General features: G+C 37.2%; 1 protein-coding gene across 1 annotated transcript in view; it reads right to left on the reverse strand.

Annotated features, from left to right (window-relative positions):
* Positions 1-20290, reverse strand: part of LOC150084412 (exosome complex component MTR3-like) — a 251761-nt gene that overhangs the window by 130736 nt on the left and 100735 nt on the right. The window contains exon 6 of the mRNA XM_090376220.1: positions 6431-6491. Coding sequence (XP_090232346.1) covers positions 6431-6491 — 61 coding nt within the window. The remainder of the gene's footprint in view (positions 1-6430; positions 6492-20290) is intronic.

Raw genomic sequence — 20290 nt, forward strand, 5'->3', positions numbered from 1 at the left:
AGGACAGCACAGAAAAAATCTTTGTTGTTTTGTTTTTGTTAGTCGAATCAATTCCAAGATAGCTTAATGAGGCAGGCATATGGTCCTGTAAAGAAGTTAAATGTTGTATTTCAATAAAATAAATATAAATAATATAAAATGTCATTACCAACCAAAAAAAATGTTGTGTGCAATATTCAATTATTAGAATTACTACAAAAAATCCAAACTTTGGAATAGACTTATAATTCTTCCTCCCAAATAAATATGTTTTTTTATATAATGTTTCTAATAATTTGGCTACCTATTGCCGTTCAAGAATTCAGTGATTCTAATAATCCATTTGTAAGTTGCTTTTATGGTAAAAGTTGACTCATGTGACCAGCAATAATTATGATTTATTCATATAAGAAACTATTCCAAGAACCTGAATCTGCAGTTTCTAACTGCTAAAAGGAACTAAGCAGAGACGTGATAATAGACTATCGTTCTGTCAGGGGATTGAAGTTGCCTCTAAGGTGCCTAGTTTCCAAGCTGTGCAACTCGCATATTTGAAGGCTTTCCTCATAAGGACGTCCTTTTGCAGATCTTACTCCTTAGACCTTAGAGGCTGGTGAAAAGGAGAAACCTCATTAGATTCGAGTGACAGTAGAGCAAAATTACTGTGAAATCCCTCGGAGCTGAATAGACTTCTTTTATTGGGTGGACATATTCTCTCGTATTGGAATTAGCAGATTAGGAATTTCTAATATTGATCACTTCATATCATTTTTTCTTAAATTGATGACTTTTGGAACTGTGACTGTTGTCGAAATTGTTATTGTTGGGCTTCTTGTTGTTGTTGTTATTTGGTTTTTAGGAGCATTAGCAACTAAGGCCATATTGCTCCGGGGATATGCAGTGGTCATTCCCTGACCTTTCCGCATCCTCCATATTTGGTGGCTCACGGGCTCAAACCCCGGTCTAATCAAGAAGTGTGTGCTATGTACTGCTGCTCCTGCCCACCTGGCTACGGAGGCACCCTTGTTGGGTTTCAGACACATAGTGGAAGAAAGGGACTTGGGAGTTATGATACAATCAGACATGCAGTTCTCTGAGCATTGTAGACAGGTTGCAGGGAAGGCCTATGGTGTCCTATTGATGATTTATAGAATGTTTGCTAGTGGAGATAGGGATGTCATAATCCCATTATATAAAGCTAATGTTAGACCACACTTGGAATACTGTGTTTAAGTGTGGAGACCGTACCCAAAAAAAGACATCGAGCTTCTTGAAAGGGTGCAGAGAGAGGTAACTCACCTGGTAAGATCTGCAAAAGGACGTCCTTATGAGGAAAGCCTTCAAATATGCGAGTTGCACAGCTTGGAAACTAGGCACCTTAGAGGCAACTTGACTGAGGTGTTTAAGGCTCTGAGAGGCAATAGTAAAATGAATGAGGATGAAATTTTCATGGTAATAAATGATTCTAGAACTAGGGACCATAAATTCCAAGTTGCAGGGCGATGTGTAGCCTGGATTGCAGGAAGTTTTATTTTAGCCAGTGAGTTATAAATGACTTTTTTTTTTTTTTTTTATGAAAACCCCAAACACGAGAGGTATACGAACCTATAGTACTTAGTACCGTGCTTGGGTTGGAGGTTGAGAAGACAAGAGAAGATATTTGTTGACATTAGACTTCAACTTCTGTAGACTAATTTTCAGGAAAGACATATGAAGGAAGGTTGTTCCAGAAAACGGCTCTATGGTTCTATGAGTTTGAAGTTGGACAGTAAATGGATGTTGGCTGGTGGTGGTACATGTTCGGACTGTTTTGAAAGAGAGCGAGAATTATAGAAGCCAATTTAGAACAGTGCCCATGGAAGTATCTGTAGAAAAGGCATGCAGCAGAAACAGTACGTCCATGAGACAGTGAGTGGAGACACTCTCGTAGAGATGAGTCATTAATTAACCTAACTGCCTTCTTCTTAATGGAATCTAGAAGCCTGAGAGAGGCTTTGGGGGCACCGCCCCAGATGTGGAAACAATATTTCATGGTAGGGCAGATTTGTGATTTGTACAGAATGAACAGCCATTTGGAAGAAAAGTAACGGCGAGAGCGAAAGAGAAAACCAAGTTTTTTAGATGCAGAGAAAGCAATTTTTGTAATGTTCTTGTGCCAAGAGTGATTAGAAGTCAGGGAAATCCCCAAAAGAGATATATCAACTTGTGTAGAAGTCGGAGTATCACCAAAGGTAAGCATAGGAGCAGAAGAATCCTTTTTGTGAGATATAAGACAAGACTGGGATTTAGAAGGATTGAAATCAACTAAGTTGTCTTTGCCCCATTGGAGAATTACCTGGACATTAGCATTTAAGGAATTGGTATCAGATATTCAAGAAGTTGAAGCTGATTGAGTAGGGCAAGATTTCTCAAAATGGAAAGTGGAATGCAATGTGCTATCATCAGCAAAACTATAGATAGGAGTTCCAGTCAATGGAAGATGGTCATTAATATACAAGAGGAAAAGAGTGGGAGAAGAACTGAACCTTGGGGGACACCAGCATTAGTGGAGAAGTTAGAAGACAGAGAGCCATCTACCATCACCCTCAGTGAGCGATCAGAGAGAAAACTGGATAACCACTTACAAAAAACAGTTGGCAAACCACAAGATGGAAGCTTGTTTAGAAGACCTTTATGCCAAACACGATTAAAAGCCTTTGAGGTGTCAAGAGCAACTGTGTGTGTTTCACAAAACTTTTCCATTGAATATGTCCATAAATGGGTAACATAAGCCAGAATATCACCAGTGGATGGACACTGACAGAATCCATACTGGCGATCATTGATCAGACGGAAAGTTTCTAGGTAGTTTAAGATTTGGCGGTTAATTGATTTCTCCATTACTTTAGAAAGAGTAGAAGTAATTGCAATGGGATGATAATTGGATGGCAGGGACTTGTCACCCTTTTTAGGAACTGGCTGGATATGAGCAAATTTCCAAGCAGAAGGAAAAACACCTTTGGAATCAGAAAGTTAAAAAAGATGGCAAAGAACAGGAGTAAGTTCAGGAGCACAGGTTTTGAGAACAAGTGGACAAATACCATCAGGACCTGGAGCTTTCTTATCATCAAGATTCATCAAAATCCTTCTGACATCCTGTTGATGGAAGACCACAGGAGAAAATGATCCGAGTGAAATATAGGATTGTCTTTGCGAATCGCAATATCAGTAGAGGAGAACACTAGGTCAAGGTAGGCAAATTTTCTGGTTGGAAAATTGCAAACTTGTTCAAGACCATAGCTGTGAAGCATATTAAAGAGAGCCCTAGTCTGCAGTGATGAAGATGGAGATCCTAAATTGGCCAGTTTAGAGTTAGTCACCCAAAACTATTGTTATGTCAGCAGATTGAATAAGCGGGAAGGTAGAGTCCAGCGCGTTTTCTAAGTACTGAAGGTCACTATTAGTTAGTGAGCAAAAAGAGGAGATTCCAAATTACCAAGTCTCTGACAGGGAATATCAAAACGGACATATGCACAAGAACCACCTTAGAAGAGAAAGGAATCATACAGCAAATAGTTTGGGCAACTGAGATGAGCAGTAGTTAAATCAACCGATAACTGAGATTCTGTCAGAAAAAGGACATGGGGTTTGGCAGACTGCAAGTGGAAATGGACATCATTGAGATTAGAATTGAGACCATGTTTTTTGATTGTTATTTGGTTTTTAGGAGCATAACTAAGGCCATATTACTCCGGGGATATGCGGTGGTCATTCCCTGACCTTCCCGCATCCTCTGTAATTCGTGGTCATGGGCTCGAACCCCGGTCTAGTCAAAAAGCATGTGCTACGCACTGCTGCTCCTGCCCACCTGGCTATGGAGGCACTGTTGAGACCACATATATTTGTGAAATGAACTAGGAAGTGTTTGGGAGGTTTAGATCTTTTCTCTGATAAGCTTACTCTATTAGTTTGACAATTCATGGTGTATTCAATAGTAAGAAAAAGTGTGGGGGGGGGGACATGCTGTATGAAGTAATGAAATTTTTGGATATGACGTACAAATGGTAAGAATATACCCAGATCTTTGACATAATGTGGCTTTGACAATACCCCCCCCCCCCGCATAAACACTACGCGGACTCCCTCCAGTCACTATCTGGCAGAGTAGAGGTAGCAAGATTATACGCTAGCTGATCCAGAAGCCTCCTAAAGAGTTACCAATAGGTTCAGTCCGGTGTACTAACTAGCGGCCAGCCTGTGAACACGGTTTTAGAGCTGTACACTCGAAATTTAAGGAAGATTGGATCTCGCCATGATGTTTATCATAACCTCAGAAGTCATCAGTCATACTGCACAATGGAGGAGATGGGGAAGGGTTGACCAGAACTTAACTCTGGAGACTAAGCATGGGTTCCACCACTTCAAGCCTCCAATAATCAAAGTGGTGGTACTGCACCAGTTGAGTCATCTACCACCTAGTGAAATAGGAATAAGTTACCTACATGGGTGGTAGAGGCTGACTGTTTGGGGAATTCAAGGGTCAGCTGGAAGAGGGAAATACATAGGTTGTATATTTCCTTTTCTCTTATTATTATTTATTTATTTAATTCTGTTATTATTATTATTTTTTTATTTATTTTTTTTTTGGCTGGTGCAGCATAAGCTTTAGGCTTCTTGCACAATATGGCCATTGAATACTAATACTAATCCAGAAATGTAATTGTACCCTTCCTAACAGTAGACAGGTTGATGCAAAGCTCTCCTTCTGTATCTTACAATTTTTGCAAGACTTTTTTTGGCTTAGGTGTTTTCATGGTTGAAAATGCAGTCTTGTATTGGTAGGAAGTTGAGAATGGTACTAAAATATCCAAAGCTCTTCCAAATATTGTAGGCTATTCCTCTTGCACCGATAGCTAAAAAAGCAGACAGAGATCATTATATGCTGTGCTGCAAGACAACTTGATAACTTCTTCCACAGGACTAAAATTTAATGCATTGTTGAAGAGATATGTGGAATAACTGCAGAATGTAATCCACCTACTACTTCATAAAAGTAGACAAAAAGTAACCGATCAAAGCAGATTGCAAAACAAATAAGTGTATAACTTCTTTCAGACTCTGGACTTCTTTCTATCAACATTGTTTATCTAACTTCCTTTACCACAAACAACTCAACTACAAATTCAATTAAAACACAAAATCAAGAATTTTGTGTTTTAATTGAATCACAAAATCAATTAATTTTAATCACAAAATTAGAACACAAAAACATTCTAGCACTATTGTTGGCACAGTCTCAGAATTCTTCTACTGCAACTGTAGTAAGTTCGCTGATGATTCTAAATTATGTCTTTCTCTTTGCAACACCAATATTACAGAGAGGGAAAAAAAATTCAGGAATAAACTCAGACCTACTACTAGCTCTACAAAATATAGCAAGAGCCATCTATGATCTCTAGAATTAACATTCTCTTCAGTATTTATTGATCCACTGCCTGGATGAAAGCCTCTCCCTGGATTTTACATTCTTATTGGTCTTCAGCATTTCTACTCTGTAATTGTACACGCTGCCTTTTTATCTCATCACTCCACCATGACACTGGTACTCCCTGTCTTCATTTACCACCCATTGGACAGGTAAATGAAGTTTTCTTAGTCCATCTATGTCAGAATTAATTACTTAAAATTATATTCACTGGTGAGTTACATTGCCAACTGTTAGCTATGAGAGTGGATCATACATAAGCAGAATTCAGTAGAGTTGGTTGAATGTGTTAAATTTTTGTGGCACATCTTGAGTTTTTTGCAGCACATCAGTTGGAAATGTCTGGTTTAGATTAAGTGATTTTACAATGCCTTATTCATTCAAATGTGTGAAAGGCATTCAAACATATGTGTGAATGGCTTTCATGCATTTTTAAACAAAGACTTGAATTCTGTAAATTGCAGTGTCTGCGAACTAAACATCAGCAATGAGACCTGACTGAAGTATATAAGGCTTTAAATGGATGAGCAGATTAAATACTGATGGATTCTTTACTTTTTCTTAGAACATGCACAATGGTAAATTTAAATTGGAAGGAGATGGCTGCAGGATAGCTAACTGAAAATTTGCTTTCACCCAGAGAGTAAGTGATACTTCCATTTGTGTTGAGGAGGTGGGTAGTTGGAATGTTTGAATAAAGAGAGATTAAACAAATTAATAGAAGAAATGGACAAATGAAATATGTAATTTTGTTTCATTTTATTTTATTTTATTTTTTTTAGCTATGCTATATAAGCATGCTTCCTGACATATTATTGCTATTAACACAAAAATAAAAATTTTCCCTTTTAATCTGACACCTGCAGATTAAAGGCATTCAAAAATAGTATGGTTATTACAGAAGGTAACAATGAATATAAAAATAGCCAAGGGAACTGAAAAAAATATATAATATAATAATAAAAAAAACAGAAAATTTCTACTTACCAGCTCCATCATTTTCCAAAACTAAAACATATATATCCACTACTGATTTAGGAAACTTATGCTATAATGAAATAACAATAAAATCAGTTTTTTTTTCTGATTTAATTACAGTTTTAATCATCTGAAATAATAAAACAAAGGAGTAAAAAAGTTGTCCAAAAGTGTGCATTTTTATTATTATTTTTTTTAATGCTGACCCAAAACACAAAAGGTACTGGAACCAACAGCTATAGGTTGAGAAGACAAAGGATACTTGAAGTTGGAATTCAATTTCCATAGATAAGTTTCTAAAAATACATATGAGGGAAGATTGTGCAAAGAACAAAATTAGGTGGATGTTGACTAGTTGATATATGTGTGTGCATGTACTGCCTTAGAAGAAAGACATAATATTACAGATACTAATTCAGAAAAAAAGCATCCACAGAAATAGCTGTAGAAAACACATGTAGCAAATATTGAACATCTGTTTGATGTGGTGAGTTTGTAAGTGGGGATCATTAAACTAACCTGAATACCCACCCACTTTAACTAAGGATACCTCACTTTTTTTTACCTCACATCAAAATGAGGAAATTCCATATTAGGAAGTCTCAGACAAGAAATATTAGAGTGGACATATGCACAAGTATTGCCTTTGAAATAAAAAGAATCATATGACATGTAGTTAGGGTAACTAAAGCAACTAGTAATTCAGATTCTGTCAGAAAAAAGTAATAGCACTGAGATTGGAAATGCAGCAGACTCTCGATTTATCAGGATCGGATTAACCGGGGCACTTCAAGACACCAAATTTAAAAAAAAAAAAAAAAAAAAGCAACCAAAAATCATAAAATTCAAACAGGTATAAACATATGTTTTGCAAGTCGTAAATAAGCGACAAGAAGTGGCGTTATAAGTTGTAATTGGGAGATTAATGTACCTATTATCTTGTAACTCCCGCTGTCTTCACACCCACAGCTAAAAAAAAAAAAAAAAAAAAAAAAGACAGACCAAATGTGTAGTTTGTTTTAGTGCTTCACATCGATTGTTGTATTCCGTTGCACAGCAAAAAGACAAATTTTGTTTATAATAAATAATTTTATTTTTTTGTATAGAAATCGCGAAAATGATGGGTAAACGCAAAGGAATTGCGCTTTCAGTTAAACAAAAACTTGAAATTATTGAAAACGGTATGTCTGTTAAATCTTTAATGATGAACCATTATAATGTTGGTGACTAAACCATACGCAACATTGCAAAAAATAAAGGGAAGCATCGTATTGGACACGCAAGTAAGTAGTACATGGTAAGTTTTTTTAGTTTTTTTATCTATTGCCATATTTTTTACATAGGTTGTTGAACATTTTTTGATACAGTTAGTCCCCGACTTACGCAACTTCAGACTGACGTAAATTTCAAGACAAAAAAAATAAATAATAAATAATAACATAAAATAAGCAATCAATAATGACGATCACAGCACGGACAAATTGCACAAGTGAGATATGGAGTAACAAGCAAAAAAATAGGAAAGAAGAAAAGATTCTTACAATTTATTTATGGGTTTTTTTTTATATGACTGAAGATTTCAGTGAAGGGAACACACATTTCACTTTACAGTAACACTTTCTGTGTTATTGGGCAAATTGTGTGGACCTCCAAAAATGTGCTTTAGCAAAATGTGAGATCGCACGGGGTGATAATAGTGAGTTTTCACCTTAACCCTGTGAAGTTCTTTACAGAAAATTCATTTTGACCATTATCATGGTGCCAACTAAGAGAATAAGTGACAGCAGTACTAGTAAATCTACCAAGAAAAGGAAAGCAATTGATTTGGATCAGAAAATTAAACTAATAATCAAGTATCGCACTGAATTCAGATTTGTCAATAATAATATAGTAGCAATATGTTGTTAGTCATTCCATAGTTACGTAAAACTCGATGAAGTAAGAAATCCTGGATTAACCAGGAAATCGATTATCCGGGATTTGTTTTTTACCATCTATCCTGGAAAACCGAGTCTACTGTATATTATGAAATAAATGAGGAAGTTTCTGGGTTTTTTTTAGGTAGAACAAACTTATCTTTTTTGTAAATAAGTTTGTTCTATTAGTCTGACTATTCATGATGCTTTCAACAGATAAAGTTAAATAACTTGGATGGAAACACATTGTAAGAATTAATGAAAGTTGTGGTGTAAACACAACAAGTAAAACATGGTTAATTCAAAGAATCCATAAGAGTTCAGAACATGTAAGTATTAATTAGTCAAGAAACTTTTTTTATTCACATACTCTTATAAACACTGCAGAATCCTGTAATTCTCATTTAAAATATTAATAATCTTTCAGTTTTGTTGTGGTAGATATTAGACAGTTATTTCTTGCTAATGATAACAAGATTGCTAAGTTCCATTTTGGCACACCCAGGGTCCTGAGCTGGATATGATCATTCTTCTCTTTCTTGGTGATTCCCTTCTACTTCTCTCTCTCTCTCTCTCTCAAGGTAATTCGGAATTTGTTTTTAGCTCGTGTAGCATAAGCCTCAGGCTTCTTTGCACTATATGGCTAGTTTTTTTTTATGGTTATGGTTCTTATTTCAGGCAATAAGAACCATTCAATTTGAATTGGGAAATTATGTGATAAAATTTTTAGTAAAATCTAAATGTCTTGCTGCCACTAAATGATATAGGAAGTCATTGCAAAGTGTTCACTGGAACTAATGACTTTTGTTATTATGCCCACCTGTCTGTCAGTTTTGTTTTCAGTAAATAAAAAAATATATATTTTTTAAATGAATTTATTTTATATTTGTTATTTTAGAATTTATTTTTTTTAAAAGAGAAGAAGAAAAAAAGAAGAGATTATACAAATTGGTTTTTTTTTATTTGTTTACTTTTTCAGTGATGCTTTAAAAACCTTATTCTGAAAAAATAAATAAGTGATCAGAATCATTTATTTTTGTAGAATACATCCAACAAGAAAAAAAAGGAAGAAAAAAAAAAAAAAAAACTGTTATTTTTTGTTTGTTGGTTTACTTTACACTTTTTTTTTTTTTTTTTTTTTAATGCTAGGTTATTTTCAGCCACTGATCAAAATTTATTCCAGTGCAGTTGACCATCCACAAAAAAACCCAACAGACTTTCTGGATGAAAAACACCTTGTGTTATAATGTCAGGCTTGTGTACCATTTAAAATTTTAATTTTTCTTAGTATTCTAGTTATGTGATCGGTTAGACCGGATAGTAGGGAATATATGCAGTGGATACTGGCATAAAAGATTTGCCTCACCTCTGATTTCCTTTAATATATTTTTCTATAATCCTCTGGGGGTAGCCACATTTTGTAAGATCCGTCGTGTGATGCATCCATATTGTACCTTCCTATCCTCGGAGGTACTACAGTGTGATTTTGCCCTGTCAACTAATGTTCTAACCACACTGTTCCTATGATAGCTGGCCTGAGCTGAATTGTAGTGCGAATTTTGGCCTTTACACATCGATTTCCTGTGGACCTTAGTCTTTAGAAACGGCAAAACTCCTCCTTCTTCTACCTCCGAGGTAAACTGTATGAATGGGGAGAAGCCATTTAAAATATTCAACACCTGATCTTCACTCCCCTTTCGAATAATTGAAAACGTATCATCTACGTATCTTTTCCAGGGGCACATAGGGAGAACACTAACATTAAATATTCTAGCCTCGAGCTCCTCCATAGCTAAATTAGCTATAATTGCGCTAATGGGGGAGCCCATGGCTGTACCGTTAACCTGCTTATACATAGTATTATCAAACACCATAGTGGTGCTTGAGAGGCATAATTCTATACCTTTCTCAATATCCTCTAAATTTAATTGTGTTCTAGTATTCAGAGTGGTATATCTCCGTAAGGCCATGTGTGCACAACGCACTCCATGGTCAATCGGAATACATGTAAATAGAGATGTCACGTCGAAAGATATCATAATTTCATTCTCTTCTATGCATTGGCTTCTTATAAAGTGCACAAAGTCTTTGCTGTCCTTAATACTAAAGGTAGCTTTCAAACAAAGCTACCTTTTGAAGACGAACAACTATTTAACGTTTCCAAGTGGTATCAAAAGAAGATCTTAAATATATGGATTGGGAAATTACATAAGAATTTATACATTAGGAGAGACAAAAGACAGTGCTTTAGTAAGATAAGTGACAAGATGACTCCGGTGCACTTTTCAGAAGTGACTAGTGTGGTGGCAACTAAAACAAAATTCTGACATCTATAGACGAAGACAAATGGGGAAGTTTTACAGACTTAGAGAACAAACCAGGTTTAGAGGCAATAGTGATAGTACTGCCAAAGATTTTATAGTGAATATGAGCAGTAAACAACTAACTAAAGATCAGTTGGAGGTTCTAAATCTAGGACCAAAATTTGCCATGATTCCGTCTAGAATACCCGTTGAAGAAATAGCAATGGGCGTGGAAAGAGCTATAAATAAACTTCCCGAAGATATGGCTAATGAAATTCGAGTTAAAACAGCAGCCATCCTCAGTCAAGCTAAAAATGCCCCCTCTAATCTCAATGTGAAGCAAAAATTAGCACTAAAAAGCCTCAAGCAAGATGATAGCATTGTGGTCTTACCTGTGGACAAAGGTAGGGCAATGGTGGTTCTTGATAAGGAAGCATATCTAAATAAGGCGTTGGATTTATTGAATGATCAAACAACCTATAAGGTTATTCAGAAAAGTCCATTGCTTAACTTGGAATGGCAAGTGAATAGAATGGTACAGAGTTGGCTTAGGTCTAGCAAAATTTCCAAAGAACAATATTGGGTACTGCATGCTACAGGGAGCCAAATACCAAGATTTTATGGCTTGCACAAAATTCATAAAATGGGTGTACCACTTAGACCCATAGTCTCATTTATAGGCAGTCCCACATATGCACTATCTGGTTTCTTAGCCAAATTATTATCTCCATTAGTAGGACTTTCTGAATTTAGTATTAAGGACAGCAAAGACTTTGTGCACTTTATAAGAAGCCAATGCACAGAAGAGAATGAAATTATGATATCTTTCGACATGACATCTCTATTTACATGTATTCCGATTGACCAGTGAGTGCATTGTGCCACATGGCCTTACGGAGAGATACCACTCTAAATACTAGAACACAATTAAATTTAGAGGATATTGAGAAAGGTATAGAATTATGCCTCTCAAGCACCACTATGGTGTTTGATAATACTATGTATAGGCAGGTTAACTGTACAGCCATGGGCTCCCCCATTAGCGCAATTATAGCTAATTTAGCTATGGAGGAGCTCGAGGCTAGAATATTTAATGTTAGTGTTCTCCCTATGCGCCCCTGGAAAAGATACGTAAATGATACGTTTTCAATTATTCAAAAGGGGAGTGAAGATCAGGTGTTGAATATTTTAAATGGCTTCTCCCCATTCATACAATTTACCTCGGAGGTAGAAGAAGGAGGAGTTTTGCCGTTTCTAGATGTGTTGGTCTGTAGAAAGACCAGCAACTAAAGACTAAGGTCTATAGGAAATCGATGTGTAAAGGTCAATATTCACACTACAATTCAGCTCAGGCCAGCCATCATAGGAACAGTGTGGTTAGAACATTAGTTGACAGGGCAAAATCACACTGTAGTACCTCCGAGGATAGGAAGGTAGAGTATGAACATGTCACGACGGATCTTACAAAATGTGGCTACCCCCAGAGGATTATAGAAAAATATATTAAAGGAAATCAGAGGAGAGGCAAATCTTTTACGCCAGTATCCATTGCATATTTTCCCTACAATCCGGGTCTAACCGATCATATAACTAGAATACTAAGAAATTATCAGACTTGTTGTGTGCAGCTTCCAGGGCGGAGGCTGCACACAATCGTGTCACAAGTAAAGGACCCCATTCAAAAAGAGAATGCAAGTGGGGTCATGTATAGTATTAGATGCCCGGATTGTGAGGAGTGTTATATAGGGGAAACAAAATGCCGTCTCAAAGATCGTCTGGGGGAGCACACTAAGGCAATAAGAAATGCGGACTATGGTAAGTCTGCCGTGGCCGAGCATTTTTGGGAGAAGCAGCACCAGATCTCCCCGGATGATGCTATCATCACCGATCGGGTGCATAGGTTCTAGGACCGCAAGTGGCTCGAGAGTTTGCGGATCTGTTCTACAGTGAACATTAATAGAGATAGAGGAACACGGATCCATCCCCTCTTTGAGGCTACTATCCTCAGAAGGGATGAACGGTTCCATATGACCCACTTCCGTTTCCATACCACAAGAGAACGAAACACGTGATGAGTACTGTGAACCTGCTGGTATTTAAAGACGCACCGCAGAACAAAGAAAATATTGCTGAAGAAGAAGGCAGGAGCCTTTGAAAGCTATGGTTTTATCACTTTTAATTTATTATATTGTAATGTGTTTTATTGTTCTTAACACATATTTTAGTTAAGTTAAATATAATTTATTGTAAATACAGGCAAATATAATTTATTATAAATACATAGTTATCAAGATTCCAGTTTTCGTTTTCGTTGTGTTTTATTTCTACATAAGGTTGGTGAAAAACATTTAAAACTACAATATGAATATTAGTATTAGTATTAGTAACGGCCGCATGGTGCAAGAAAGCCTATGGCTTATGCTGCACCAGCCAAAAAAAAAAAAAAAACCGAACAAAACAATGATAAAAACAAAAAATAAATAAATAACTAAATAATAATAATTAATAAATAAAAAAATAATAATAAAATAAAAAATAAATAAAAAGGAAATTAAACCTATCATCCTATGCGCTTCCCTTACCCGAAAGTACTATCCAGATGACCTTTGAATTTCTCCAAACTGTCGGCCTCTACCACCCATGAAGGCAACTTATTCCAGTAATTTATAACTCGCTGGCTAAAATAAAACTTCCTGCAGTCCAATCTAAACATTTCCCCCTGTAGCTTGAATTTATGTCCCCTAGTTCTAGCATCATTTATAATCTTGAAAATTTTGTCCTCATTCATTTTACTGATGCCTCTCAGAGCCTTAAACACCTCAATCAAATCTCCTCTAAGGTGTCTAGTTTCCAAACTCTGCAACCCACATATTCGAAGTCTTTCTTCATAAGGACGCCCTTTTGCCGATCTCACCAGGTGAGTTACCCTTCTTTGCACCCTTTCAAGAAGCTCGATGTCTTTCTTTAGGTGCGGTCTCCATACTTGAACACAGTATTCCAAGTGTGGTCTAACATAAGCCTTATATAATGGGATTATCAAGTCCCTATCTCTACTTACAAAAGTTCGATAGATCATCGATAGGACACCATAGGCCTTCCTTGCAACCTGTTTACAATGCTCAGAGAATTTCATGTCTGACCGTATCGTAACACCCAAGTCCCTTTCCTCCAGTACTGCGTTTAGTTGAACTCCACCAAGTGAATAAGTTTTTTTGGGATTACTGTTTCCCAGGTGTAATACCTTACACTTTGTTGGATTAAAGCACAGCTGCCATTTTTCTGACCATTCCTGAAGTCTATCTAGGTCTCTCTGAAGAAGCTCAGCTTGACAGTGATCATTAACTACTCTACCAATTTTAACATCATCTGCAAATTTAGACATCACGCCCTCTATCCCTTCATCAATGTCGTTTATGAAAATTAAAAACAACAGTGGTCCTAATACTGATCCTTGGGGAACCCCACTTCTTACATCGACCCAATCTGAGGAATAGCCATTTATCACAACCCTCTGCCTCCTGCCCTGAAGCCATCCTTCTATCCATCTAAGGATTTTCCCAGTGATTCCAACCTGTTCCAGCTTATAAAGCAACCGCTCATGTGGGACTGAGTCAAAAGCTTTGCTGAAATCTAAATAAACAATGTCGAAATTATTCCCTAAATCCAGCTCGTGAGTGACCCTTTCGAAATAGCGAACCAGATTTGTTAAACACGATTTTCCCTTTACGAAACCATGCTGAGTATCCTTGAGAATTTCAATTCGATCCAAATGATCCTGAATTCCACCCTTGATCATTGCCTCCATGATTTTCCCTACTACTGAAGTCAGACTGACAGGTCGATAATTTCCAACTTCACCTTTAGAGCCACCCTTATGTATGGGAGATACATTTGCACTTTTCCAATCCAAGGGAATCTCCCCAGAGTCTAGTGATGCTCGCATAATTAGCCTCAATGGTTCAATGCACTCGCTTGCCGCCTCTCTTAAGATTATAAGGTATATTCCATCAACTCCAGGAGCTTTACTGGTCTGTAGGCTCGAAAGTTTTTTCATTAAACAATCTTGCGAAATTTCAATATCATTAATTACATATTTTTTAACTTCGCTCCCACAATTTCCCTTTGCCACAAAAGGCTTTTCATTTGTAAATATCGATGCAAAATAACTGTTGAGTTCATCTGCAACGGCAGCTGGTGTATTTATTACTATCTCCTTTCCCTTACGTAAAGGTCCGATCTGGTTTGTCCTGCTCTTCTTGGCATTTATATATGTGAAGAATTCTTTATCCCCCCTCTTTGCTCTGTTTGCTAGTGATTTCTCATAAACTGCCTTTGCCTGTCGAACCTTTTCTGTGGCTCTATTACACATCACCTTGTAGCTGTTATAGGCTTCAGTACTTTTTATTGCTCTGTAACCTTTCCATGCCACCTTTTTCTGCTCAAGACCCAACCTCAGAGGCCTGTTTGAAGAATTTGACAATGTTAATTGTAATTACTTTTCCATTACTTATGAATTCAAATATGCCAAGAAACACAGCCACAGCACATGCAGAAGAGAACCAATTGTGATCAAAATTCACTTACCTCATTGCTTGGATATTTTTAACAACAATCCACAAGGACAGATACCCCACATAAAGAAATTAAAGTTAAAAGCTAGGTATCCTCTTATACCACTGGTAAGAATTTGATACATTAGTTTGTCATTACCAACAAGCACTAGTACTTGAGGGTTGTCATACACATTCTCTCAGAAATCACAAGCTAGGGTAGGCTTGTTATCTGGGGATCTAAAACATTGATGGAACTAATATTCCAGTAAAAAACTGAGTCAAGTGGGACTGAATTTCGATAAAGTTCAATCATTCTGTGACAACCAAATCCTCCGCTTGCACTTTCACGATGGTGGGACTGTTAGTAACCATAGGAATACTCCCCCATCCCCATGTGTGAATACATAAACAGTGCACCTTGAATGAAGGTGACCATTACATGAACCAACATAAGCAGGGATCAAGGAGTGGCATCAACACCATGCAGAGGAATGCTGTCTCTTTGTGTCACCAGGCAGTACTAGGTGGTCAATGGCTCTTACTAACCACTGAAAGACCAATACTTCGTTTACTGGAGCTTTTTAAGTAGTGAATAACATATTTAGTCTCAGAACAAAGCTCTGGCAACCCCCCCTCCATCTCTTCCATCATGCAATATGATTGATGTCAGCAAGGATCCAATCTTCCTTGAATTTTGAGGGTATAGCTCTAAAATGGATTTCTTCTAGGCTGGCTGCTATACGGTCCACTGGACTGAACCTATTTGTAACTCTCTAGGAGCCAGCCAGATCAGCTAATGTATAATTTCGCTGTCTCTGTTTTGCCAGATAGTGAATAGAGAGAGCCCAAATGGTGTGCCTGCAGAAGCTTTGTCAAGGCCGTGTTATGTCAAGCAGCAGGGTATATTTGTGCTGTGTGCATATCATATCTAAAAAATTTTATTACTTTGACAACATGTCCCCTTTCTCAGCTTTTAATTTATCTATTGAATAGATCATGACTAGTCAAACTAATAGAACTTATCTGTGATTTCACATATATATGTGGTCCCAGCTCCAATGTTAGTGATGCCCATTTCCACTTACAGTATGTCAAGCCCTCACTTACTTTTCTGACAGAATCACAATTATCAGTTTCCTCAACCACCACAGTTCATCTCAGTTGTCCTAATTATTCAATGTATGATTCCTTTCACATCAAAAGTGGTACTCACACGTGTCAAATCTGATATTCCTCATCAGAGACTTCTTAATTTGGTATCTATTCCAGTTTAAAATATCTTTACTTAATTCTATCAAATTCATTTCTTGCCTCTTATCATTTTCTCAACTCCACTAATCACTTGGAACTCTCCAACTTCCTTTGAAATTCAACTCTTTCCAATCTAACTTTCTTAAAAGTGAGGTAATGTTTCTGGGTGATTTTAATCTTCAGTTAGCTTCCATTTTCTAGTCATGTGCACCCAGTTGGTTGAGATGCTGAGGCTTTTGCATTTACTGATGACCTACCTCAACTTGTTCATTACCTACTAGAATACCAGACAATCCTAACTACACACCCAACGCCTTTGATCTTTTCTCATGAACAAACATTCAATGTATATAGCTGAGGTGTTTCTCTAAAAATCTCAGATCACAACTTAGTGATGATCTCTTCTCCAATGGAGCATTTCTGTTGTGACCATATTTTGAGGAAAGACAGTCGTAGGATAGATGTGCAGAAGTTTGCCTTTAGCCAGCGGGTAGTTGATTGGTGGAACAGACTACCATCTTTTGTTGTGGAAGTTGATAGCCTAAATAAATTTATGGCTGAGCTGGACAGGTATTTGGAACAAATGAAGAGGTGAAATCAGAGCGTTTTTTTTTTTTTTGGTTGATGCTGCATAAGCTTGCTTTCTTGCATTGCATGCCTCTACTAATGCTAATATCAGGACCATTCTCAGCCTTGCATTTTTTGCCATTACAAGAATGCAAAATTTATATTCTTCTCTTTCTTGGTTGGATTACTGTTTTAAACCTTCTGATGTCAACATTTGTTCAGTTCTTGTCAGTGAAATATTCTTGTAGGGATGAAATCCTTTATTCCACACTCCACCTTAAAATCTTGACCTTTATCTAAACCTTGATTTTTCAATAAACGTGCTAAAGCTGATCAAGATAAGAATGTTATATATCAGAATTGGCAATTATCCAAATCCTCATTTTCTGCCTACAAGAAAGCTCACAACAATTGTAAAGCAGTTATTAATCAGTCCAAACTAGATTTTCAACAGGCCAAGAGTAGAAAACTTTCTTCTTTTCCAAATGGTAGTTGGGTATTCTGGTCTCTTCCCAAAGCTACTGGCTGCAACTTTTTGCTCATCTCTATTCCCATTACTGTCAAAACTGGATGGTTACATTGCCATCTCAGCTAAAGATAAAGCTGACCCACTAGCATCCTACTTTTCTTCTAACTCTTGTGTTGATGATCTAGGTAAACTCCATCCAATGCCTCCTGTAGTTGTCTGTCAAAAGGATGTTAGAACAATTTTGAACAGTCTTGATGCCAAAAATGAACCAGGTCTTGATAGTAGTCTCCAATTGTTCTGAAAACCTTTGCTCCTGAGTTTGCTCATGTTCTGCATTGACTCGTATACACTTTCTTATTCCACTGATGTTTTCCCTTTTGCATGGATTTTGCTCATATCCAGCCAGTTCCTAAAAATGATGATAAATCCCTCCCATCAAATTACTGTCCCATTGCATTTATCTCTACTGTTTCCAAATAACTTAGAAATCCATTCACAGCCAACACCTAAACTATCTTGAAACCTTCTATCTGATTAATGATCATCAATATAAATTCTGTTGGTGTCCATCCACTGGTGATATACTGATTTATCTTACCCATATATGGATAAATTCAATGGAAATTTGGTAAAACTCAAGCAGTTACCCTTGATATTTCTAAGCCTTTCGATAGTGTTTAATCTTCTAAACAAGCTTCCATCTTATGGAATGCTGACTGCTTTTCCAATTGGACATCCATTTTTCTCCCTGACTCATTATGGATGATGGTAGATCTAACTTCTCCACCAGCTGGTGTTCCACAAGATTCAGTTCTTTCTCCCACTCTTTTGCCTCTTATACAAAGGGTACTAGGAAAGTTTTGCAATATGACGCAACAATGAATCACAGGAAGCTGCTTGTTGCTGCATGTTGAGACATGTTCATACGTGCATAGTAGCCGCCGCGCCAAGTCGATGGGCTCAGTTATTCATTAGTAGTGAGAGTGTAAAGTGCTTGTGATGGCATCGTGGTCACGAAATGAGATAAGGACAGTTTTGCAGTATAATTTCGTGCGTGGTTTAACCATAGACCAGTGCTTAGAAGAAATGACTCTTGCACTAGATGATGATTGTCCACATCGTACAACGATATTCAGGTGGTATAGAGAATTCCAAAGGGGAAATTTCACTCTGGAGGATTCTGAGAGGCCGGGAAGGCCACGAACGTCACTTACGGAGGAAAACGTTACTGCTGTGTGGAAAATGCTTGACGAAAACAGGCGAGTGACCTACCAACAGATAGAGGATACTTTGGGCCTAAATGCACCAGCAATTCGTTCGATTCTGCAAGATCATTTGCACGTGAAGAAACTTTGTTCTCTCTGGGTGCCGCATCAACTGACTGAAGAGCAGATGACACGACGTGTGACTTGGTGCCGGGAGATGTTAAAAAAGTTTGATAAGGGACAATCTCGGTATGTGAACAACATCGTGACAGGTGACGAGACTTGGCTGTACTATTACGATCTGCTGACCAAGGCTCAAAACAAAGTTTGGGTCTTTGATGATGACGACACACCCGTAATTGTCAGAAAATCCCGATCTGTAAAGAAGAAAATGATAGCTGTATTTTTCAAATCGAGTGGAATTGTGGAACGTGTCGTTTTGGACATGCAGAAGACAGTCACAGCTAAGTGGTATACTGAACAATGCCTGCCTAAAGTCATTGGATCTATGAAGAACCTGCGGCCAAAGTCAAGAATGGACACCTGGTACCTCCATCACGAAAATGCTCCAGCTCACCGCGCCAAAGCCTGCACCGAATATTTGACCACGACAGGACTGAAACTTCTCGAGCACCCTCCCTACAGTCCAGACCTTGCTCCCTGCGACTTTGCACTGTTCCCGCATGTGAAAATGAAGCTAAAAGGGAGGCGGTTTTCCAGTGATGAGGACCTTCTACGGGCTTGGGACAACGAGTGTGCTTTACTCCCTAGTGAAACTTGGCAGAACTGGTTTAAAGATTGGTTTCGGAGGATGGAGAGGTGTATTGAATGTAGAGGAAATTACTTTGAAAAAATTAAATAAACAAAGCTGTATTGCAAAACTTTCCTAGTACCCTTTGTATATTAAAGACCTTCCACTGACTGGAAATGCTACCCATAGTTTTGCTGATGATAGCAGATAAGCATTCCACCTTCCTGTTTGAAAAACCTTTCCCTGCACAAACAGCATCAACTTCTCAAAGATCCATCACCGATTCCTTAAATGTTTATCACCAGGTAATTCTCCAATGGAGCAAAGATAAATTAGTTCATTTCAATCCTTCTAAAACAACAGTCTGTCTTATATCACACTAGTCTACTGCTCCTATGCTTATTTTCAAAGAAACTAAATAAAATTTCTAGACAAGATCATATATCTCTATAAGGGATTACCCTAACTTCTAATCTCTGTCAGCATAAGTACATCACAAATAATGCTTCCTCGCCATTAGTTTTATTTTAAACAACTAGGGGTGAAACTCGTTATATCGTGATGTTTGGGGTGCAAAGAATCACATCGCGATGTAAGCAGGATCGCATTAGAAAATTCTAGCCATTTTTCAGTATTCAAACTTCATACGTACTATAAATTTTGCTCATCTCTTTTTTTGCATGATAATTGCAATAAGAAAAATCCTGCAAAGAATAATAATAGAAATAATATGCAATTGCATTGTTTCAATCTTTTATTGATACACTGTACAATAAAGTATTTAAAAAAACAATATTCATGTTGTTAAATATACATAAACATGATAAACACACCTTTCTGTCGTTGTTGTTGTT

Source organism: Mastigoproctus giganteus, chromosome 6 (assembly GCF_048544385.1).
Source record: "Mastigoproctus giganteus isolate SK-2022 chromosome 6, ASM4854438v1, whole genome shotgun sequence".
NCBI lineage: Eukaryota > Metazoa > Arthropoda > Arachnida > Uropygi > Thelyphonidae > Mastigoproctus > Mastigoproctus giganteus.